Here is an 8,176-nt window from a genome sequence, read left to right as displayed (position 1 = left end):
TCCTGCTGCCCGCAGGGCTGAAGGCTTGGGAGAGACTGCACAGGTGCCAGTGAATCAGAATGAATTGGTAGATTTTGTGTAGATGCATTTGTCTGCTGTAATTTTTATATATATATATTAAGCTTACTGTAACTGTACAGTTCATTTCTGTTGTAAAACATCATTAAACCATTTTTCAAGTGTTTTCACATGGTTTCTGTGAGGTTGCTGTGTTGGTATTCTGGATCCTTCACACCACCTTCTCGCAGATGACTCATATAACCCTTCCAGCCTGCATTTCACAGCAGGTGCTCTCGGGAGCCCGAGTCTCCATCCACTCACACTGGCTTTGCTCCTACCCTCGAGCTCCTGTGCACACCGCTGGGGAGCTGTGGCACTGAGTTCCCCTCCCCAGGCCCTCAGGGTGGTCTAGAAGGGACCCTGTGTTGAGCACAAGTGCTTTGTGTCATCAGACATGCAGGCTCTTGCTTGATGATCGTGACAGGGGACTCTTCAAAGCTCCCGTCCTGCTGTGCAGGTGGGACTGCAGAACTTGGATTGAACTCCACTTCCCTGAATGTATTTTTGGCTGGCACACCCGTCGGGCACATCTTGCCAGACCCTGAGCATCTGGTCTCCCCGGAGTCCTCTGAGGGAGGCTGGTCTCCTGTGTGAGGGAGCGCACACGGCTGCCTCTGGCTCACTGTACCCCTCAGCACTGTGTCTTCATGGGCCACTGCAGGGTTCCATAGGAAGGAAAGTTGAAACTAAGGTGAATTTTCCAGAGAAAGCCTGATCTTGTCAGAAAGCTGTGGGGTCAGATCCCCCAGGTCGACGTCTTGCGTTTGTGAGTTTGCAGAAGAAGAGAGTGCCTATCTCAAGATGAGGCCACTGTCCTACAGAAGGTCCGAAGCGAGGAGGCACTGGGTTCCCTTCTCGCACATACAGCTTGTGTGTGAGTTTGTAAAGTGTCTTCCTAAAATAATTTCAAGTTCTTCACAGAAACTCTCTCCTTGGTAAAGACAACATAAGACAGACTTCAGCATGTGAAAACCTTGTGTCACATCCTACGGAATAGAGTGAAGGGATGGACCTGAGCCCGCGTCCCGTTTCGTAAGGTAGGTCTGTTCTGACGGCTCCTGGAGAGGGCGTGAGCAGCAGTGCGAGGGGCTGTCACTGAGGCACAGACATGGTCAGGACTCGACTCTGACTCACAAAAGTGACTACAGCTCACCGAGACCCCCCGGGGCCGCTGGCAGAAGGAAGCCCACACACCACAGCTGGCCAGACACCAGCATGGCCAGCCCCTGCAGGTGTCCTCCGCGCTGCTGCCCCAGTTGACAAACTCTGGGCTCCTCATGCAGGCCCAGCTCCTTGTTTCCTGGACTGGGAGATGTGTCTCTCTGTGCCAGCACGAGGAACAGGGCAGGGTCTTAACAGTCATGGCCTGCTGGGCCTCAGGAAGGGCAGGGGCAGCCATGCTCGCTCTGCCTGCAGGGCCTCGTTCTCCCAGGAGCTCTGCCCTCTCCACTCTCCTCTGTGGGCAGTCTGCTCCTCTCCCAGCCGCGCTCTGTGCAGTTGTGCTGTTGGGAGCCGTCCAGTCCCCCACGCAGTCAGCGCCAGCCCCCCCAGTGCACTGCTGGTTCCCACCCACCGTCTCAGACGTGTCTGACAGAACTGGGTCAGTGCAGGTCCCACAGCCTATGTGTAACTCTGCTCCTCCTGAAATGAGGTTAGGTTAGCGCAGCCCTGGGTACGGCTTGCTCATTTCAACAGACAGAAGCAGCAGACTTCAGCGTTTGAGGCTCAGGAGTGGATTCCCCTGCGAGGCTGCTCCCACATGGAGGTTCTCCTCTCTCTGGGCTGTCCCCTGTGCCTGGCAGTGTACAGAGTGCTGTGGGAGTCCCAGGTTTTCAGGGGGTAGGTGGCTTTGGACTTCTTGACCAAGCCAAGGCTCTGGCTTCAGAGTGACCTCACAAAGTTTAAGGTGGGCTCGACAAGTTGGGGCTTCACAGAGAGCCGCCACTATGGGCAGGGCCACCTTCCAGAGGGAAACTGACCTGAAGACCTCTTGCCCACCACCCACCTGCAGCCCTGTAGGCTGAGACATTCAGTGCGGTGGCATGTGCTACTATTGACTCCCGGGCACCCTCTGCCCACAGCATCACCCACTTCTGGCCTCCAGCGGGGGGGTCTCCTGCCCTCCAGAGCTGGGCATGATGATGCAGGGCTCCTTGCCCGTTGCCCTCTCTGGGCTGGGGCACAAGACTGGGCCAACACTCCTATACTGGGCACTGCTCTCTCAGGAGTGGATTTGGCCACTACCTGAGGTGCCCTGCTTGGCCCACACTGACCCCATGGCAGCACTCTGGGCTGGCGCACCTATGTCCACCTGAATGTTCCTGGCAGAATAGGCGGTTCCCCCGGAGCAAGGGTGACTGCTTTCCCAGTGACCGACTGCGTCGCCATCACAGATTGACTGCTGAACAGAGCTTAGGGGACAGCACCGGTTTCACTGAAGCATTTATTATATGAAATGGGCTTTAGCGAGCCAGTATAAGTTAAAACCAAGCAGAGCAAAGAGGGTTTGCCACCCACGGCCACGTGTCCTTTAGTCCCCAGGACAGGCTTGCCATTCCCAGGAGGCTGAGGGACGGTGCCTGGGAGCAGGGCAGGAAGGACTCCTCCCTACTCACTTCCACGCTTTGTTCATAATCTTAGTGACAGTCCGTGTTCATACTCCATTTCCTAATTTTTAAACCAGATTGTGCACGACTCATTTTCCCTCTAAGATGTGAACCTGTGAGGACAAGGACAGCCTTGCACGTTTTTCCACCCCCCACAGGGCCTGGCATGCGGCTTGGTGATGCAGAGGCATGTCTGATGGAGGACTGCCCGGCTGGCCCTTCTGCCCAGCCCTCCACAGAGTGGCCCAAGCACAGTTTACCTTGAAAGGGGGGGGGGGTTGACAGCAGGAGCGAAGCCACTCAGATTCCTGACAGCAGTACAGACAGGACATGTGCTGACACTGGGGCCTGCCCTGGACTTCACAAGGCAGACCTAACCCAGCTGTGAGGGAATTGTCCCCAACCCCAGGGTAAGACATGGAGCCAAGGGAGAGGGCTACTCTCCAGGCACCAGCAAGTCTGAAGTCCTAAGGGCAGGGCCTTGCCCATGACTGTGGGCTGCACTCCCTTGGAGCCCAGGGACATGTTCTTTGTGCCAGGGCTTGGAATTGGAGATCAGCAAGTGTCACAACTGGGAAGCATCCTGTTTGTGGAGGGGAGTACTTCAGTGGCTGAGAAGTATGAGGGAAGGCGGTGGTAAAGAGCTCGTCCTGTCTTACAGTTGGCATCAGCAGGTCAGGCCTGGGGCTGGTGAGACCCACACTGTTAGCGAGGGGGCAGGGCCTGCATGTGGAGAACATTGTAGGTGTCCTGGGTGGCTGGACTGAGGCCCTGGTGAAAGCAAATGGGAAGAGTGGTCAGAACCCGGAGCCACCTCCCCATGCCTTGCCCCCGCCTCCAGGAGCCATAGGTGGGCCCCTGGCTGGAGGCGCTGCTGGAGAGAAGGCTCCCCTCCAGCTGGGCGCTCACCTCTCCCCAAGCTGCATGCAGGTGCCTGGGCCAGGCCCCTTCCTGTCATCAGGAGGAAGAAGTCCCCCACCTCCAATGCTGAGCTGCAGTCTCAGGAAGGGGCCAGGAAAGGGCCAGGCTCGCTCCAGAGAGTCTGCTGCTCTGGTACCTGAGGACTAGTCCTAGGGAGAGAGTGGCTGTCCCTACAGTGAGTTTGCCAGTCATGGAATAATTGACACTCAAGGTGCCCCCACCCCACTCTGGTGGAAGGCCCCTCCCTTTTCCCAAAGCCAAGCAAGGCCACTTTTGATGTCACTGTCCTGTGGCAAGCCCGCACCAGGAAGCCTGGAGAAACTGGACCCCTGGGGACCCTGGTAGAGAAGTAGATTGAATATGCTCAGTTTGCATAATCATCTGCACTGATTTGCAAGAACCAGGCACCTCATTGTAATAACAATCTTCCTTTTGAAGTTGCCCTTTCTCTTCCTTTTCTTCAACCTTCCTGCCCATCCTCCCTGACCAAGGCCGACTGGAGGCAGAGAAGGCCTCTGCCAGGACCCAGCCACAGATGTGGACAGTCAGGGGTCACTTGTGTAGGAGCCTGTGCCCACAGCTGTCTGTTCCTTTGGGGAGCCCCATGCCCTCTGGACAGCGGCCTCCTGTCTGCTGTGGCCTTGTGCATGGGGTGCCCACAGCTTCCTGGCTAGAGCCACATAATCTGGAGTGGCTGGGTCCCAGCCCTGCGCAGGGGCTTAGGGCAGTGGGGTTGCCACTGGCCTGTAGGAGCTCCTGAGCGCCTGCCCTGCTCTTAGCGAGAACTGGTGCCACTAGCCTCGAACCCTGGGCCTCAGTCTGGCCCCCCAGGAAGGAGGCTGGGCTCTCACCTGGTACAGGCCGTCTTGTGCCTTGCCTCTCCGACGCTGTGGAGAGAGAAGGGGTGTGTGGAGTCAGCATGGGCTCTTGCTCAGGCCCCACCTCTGGGAAGTCAGGTGACTGTCCAAGCTCACACCTACCCCGCCCTCCGCCCCAGGGAGAAGGGGCCCTGCAGAGTAAAGTCAGGCCCCACTCAGACCCTCACAGGGGCTGCCCTGTTGCCCACAGCTTGGAAATGGCCCCCTGCAGCTCTGGAAAATCTCGCCTGCTGTCTGCTCACCAGGAGTGGCTCTGCACAGTGGTCGTGAGCTCCGGAGGAGTCGTGGAAAACTCCACTCCCTGTTTACTGCGTGACCTGGGGTGAGCCATTTACCCTCTCGTGCCTTGGGCACACACACAAGCCTCACCAGGTCTGTGGGGACTTCATGGAACCCCCAGTGCGAGGTGCTGGCCATGTGGGCATCATGGACACACAGCGCCCATCAGAGGGGCTGGGCATGCTCTCTGTCCATTTTGAAACCCTTGATCACTTCTGAACAAAGGCCCCTGTGCTTCCATCCTGCCCTGAGACCCCAGTCCCAGTCAGTGACCGTGTGGGCACACCTGGGGCCCTCAGTGCTTCCAGTTAGGAGTGTCCTCCTGGGGAGCCCTGGAGTCACATTGCCCCTGAGGGCAACCACATGGGCTTCTGTGAGTCTCCGGAGGAACAGGCGGGAGAGGGATCCTGTGGCAGGCATGCCTGGAGGAACCCCTCAGGAGTCCAGCAGCACACTCACCTCTCCTTTCGTCCCAATCTCACTGTAGGCCTCTGCCATCTTCTCTCTCTGCAGTGCCTGGAGGAGAAGGCAGGAGGCACTGATTTACTGCAGGAGAGAGTGGGCTCTGCCGCCAGAAAGCCTCCGGATTCCCCAGGGACAGAGTTGCACCGTCCCACCCCAGCCTCAGGCAGCCAGCGTCTCTCCACCCACCACCCACCACTCCTCAGCCTCTGGGGATGTGCTCCGAGCTGTAGCTCTTTGCCTGGTGGAGTTGTAGGCCACAGCAGGGACACCGCACACAGTAAAGGACTCGCCAAGTCCCTAATCATTTATTTGAGCAAGTTGTCTCTACACAGCCAATGACACGGGCTGTGGATCGGCTTTCTGCAGAGCAAGGACAGGAAGCTCCGAGGGTGGTGGGGTGGATATTTCAATAAAAAGCAGCACTCCACACACTTGTAGTCCCAGCAACTCGGGGAGGCTGAGCAGGATTGCCAGTTCAAAGACTAGTCTCCAAAAGACTGGGGTGGAGCCCAGTGCTCAGTGCTTGCCCAGCATGGGGAGGTGTGAGCTTCAGTACAGAAAAAAAAAAAGCCCTCAGGAAAATGCCAGCCCCCAGGAGCCGCAGCCCAGGAGGGGCTCCCACCCAGCTTGGCCTGCCGGAGGCCTTCCTCCCCGCAGGCCCGTGGACCTGGGAACTCCAGCAGCGGGCTCCAGGCTAACACAGCCAAGGCAAGGGCAGGGGACAGGGGCGACACCTTTCCTCCAGTAGAGGCACTGCAGGCTGCAAGCAGAAACCAGGTGCATGACCCAGGGAGGGACACCTGTGGAGGAGAGCCCCTCAGCCCTCCCCCTGCCCTACTCACGTTGTATACGCCGCCGTCCTGAGGATTCTTCCTCCTCTGCTAGGAAAGAAATGAGGGAACATCAGGAGGGGAGGCTCAGGCCACCAGCGAGCCACAGCCCACCCTGCCCCCACCTACTTCACCTTCGAGATCTGCCACCCGCCTCCCTCCTCCCTGCCCGCCACAGCCCAGGGAGGCCACCTTCAGGCCCCTGCTGCACCAGGCGGCTCACGCCCGGTTGCCAGCACTTGGAGACACACTTCTCCTGTCTTGCCCAGGGTGGCCTCAGGGTGTCTGCTGACAGTCTGTTTGACCTCCAGAGTAGTTCATGTGTGTCTAAAGCATTCTATGTGCCCAGTGTGGTGGTGGCGCACTCTAGTCCCAACAACTCAGGAGGCTGAGGCGGGAGGATTGCAAGCTCAAGGCTAGCCTCAGCCACTCAGTGAAGCCTCATCTCAAAAAGTAAAAAGGGCTGGGGCTGTCGCTCGCTGGTAAAGCATCCCTGGGTTCAAAACCCAGTACCAAAAATAAAGAAGGCTTTCAAGTGAGACTGTGGCTGAGGACAGAAATAGTGGAGGCCGCCCCAATTTGCAGGTCCTCTCTTCATGCAGAGAACAGCCCCTCCTTTCCCCCTTCCCACAGACCTCCTAGTCCAGGGAAGGGGAGGAGAGAGGATGGGAGTGTTCAAGGAAATTGGTGGCCTCTCCTATTACCCATTCCTTCTAGCAGTGCACACCCAGTGCAGGGCTCCGAGGGGCTAGAGAAGGGCTGATGGCAGGTGTGACCCAACACATCAAGGGCCACAGGGCAGTTTCTGCCTCTGTTGGAAGCCCTGCTCCTGAGAGGACTCTGCTCTGGCCTTGTTGTCTGTCCCGCTTGCCACCAGGGGTGGAGTTGGCAAAGCCACCGAAGCCTGGCTTTGAGGAGGCTCTGGAGGGTACTCAGACCCACAATCCTCGCTAAGTGGTCGTAGCCCTTTCTGTGTGGACCTTCTCGTCAGGTCTGTCCTCCTGGGGGCAGGTGGTGGCCCCATGTGCATCTCGAGGTGGCCAAGGAGCAGTTCCCAGGACAGCAGCTGGCGCTTGGACACAAGGCCCACAAGTATTCCTGAGCTCAGGAGCCAAGGAGGGGGACGAGAGCTGGCAGCCAGCCAGCTGCCACCTCACCCCAGCCCCATGTGTGCTGGTGCAGGGGACCCACCCACAAGCCCACCTCCACACAGGCACAGAGGTGCTCCCTACCTGCTTCCCTCCCATCTCGGGGTCCCGGCCCCGATGCTTATCCAAGACATCATAGTCCTCTCTTCGTCCTAGATTGAGCTCCTAAAATAAAAAGGTGTCAGACATGGGGAAGAGGAACCCGGGGAGGGTGGGCCAGAGGGACAGGGGAGCCTGCTTTGCTTCTTGGTGGTGGTTCACAAAGAAAGGGAACAGGGAGCAGGGTGAGGGAGGTGGTGGGACCTGGTCCATCTGGATACCATCACCTGAGAGAACCTCTCAAGCACAATTGTTACCATGACCGTGGGAGGGACCCAGAGTCACCAGATGCTTTTCTTACTACATGCTGGTCAATCAAATGGGACAAGTCACACCATTCCCATGAGCAAATAAGGAAGCCCAGGCTGCTAGAGGGTCATCAGTTGGACCAAAGTCCCACTGAAAAGGACATGTGATTGTCATCCTCTGCTGGGAGGATTCTCTGCAGCCTCTAGCCTTTGCGAATTGCTGAAGGCCGAGCGGCTCCCTGGAGGCTGGCTACGTCTTTGGCTACACCGTGCATCACATGCTCACGGCACCCCTGCCATGTCTCATGGGTCAGAAAACGGCAAACTACTTGCCTGCAGGTGACAGACAGACAGGTGGACCAGTGGACTTACATTGTAGAGCTGGTTTGAGCCCTGCTGCAAGGCGGCGACGTCTGCACTCCTGCCAAACTGCAACAGAGCAGCGGGTTAGGGCTTCACGGTGGCCCTGCCCTGCCTGTGCTGCCTGCAGGGGTCTGAGGCGGCAGCCCTCTCCCGAGCTCAGCTGCCCTTTCTGCGCCTGCCTGTGACTTTGTCCCGGAATCTGAGGTTTCTTCTCCCAGCCAGTCGCCCTTGCCCACAGAGGTGCAGGGTGGGCATTCCAGGGACTCGGAACAATCACAG

General features: G+C 58.0%; 1 protein-coding gene across 2 annotated transcripts in view; it reads right to left on the bottom strand.

Annotated features, from left to right (window-relative positions):
- Positions 1-2,507: 2,507 nt before the first annotated feature.
- Positions 2,508-8,176, bottom strand: part of CD247 (CD247 molecule) — a 63,417-nt gene continuing 57,748 nt past the window's right edge. Inside the window, exons 3-8 of one of the 2 annotated variants that reach the window (XM_081297302.1) lie at positions 7,907-7,963; positions 7,272-7,352; positions 6,052-6,090; positions 5,204-5,260; positions 4,439-4,474; positions 2,508-3,437 (exon numbers count right to left, since the gene is read on the bottom strand). In XM_081297302.1, coding sequence (XP_081153428.1) covers positions 3,372-3,437; positions 4,439-4,474; positions 5,204-5,260; positions 6,052-6,090; positions 7,272-7,352; positions 7,907-7,963 — 336 coding nt within the window. In that variant the 3' untranslated portion in view covers positions 2,508-3,371. The remainder of the gene's footprint in view (positions 3,438-4,438; positions 4,475-5,203; positions 5,261-6,051; positions 6,091-7,271; positions 7,353-7,906; positions 7,964-8,176) is intronic. The other variant, XM_081297303.1, reaches the window with a different exon arrangement.

This window comes from Spermophilus citellus (assembly GCF_964194105.1).
Source record: "Spermophilus citellus genome assembly, chromosome: 6".
Lineage (NCBI taxonomy): Eukaryota > Metazoa > Chordata > Mammalia > Rodentia > Sciuridae > Spermophilus > Spermophilus citellus.
This window is presented reverse-complemented; position numbering and strand designations above follow the sequence as displayed.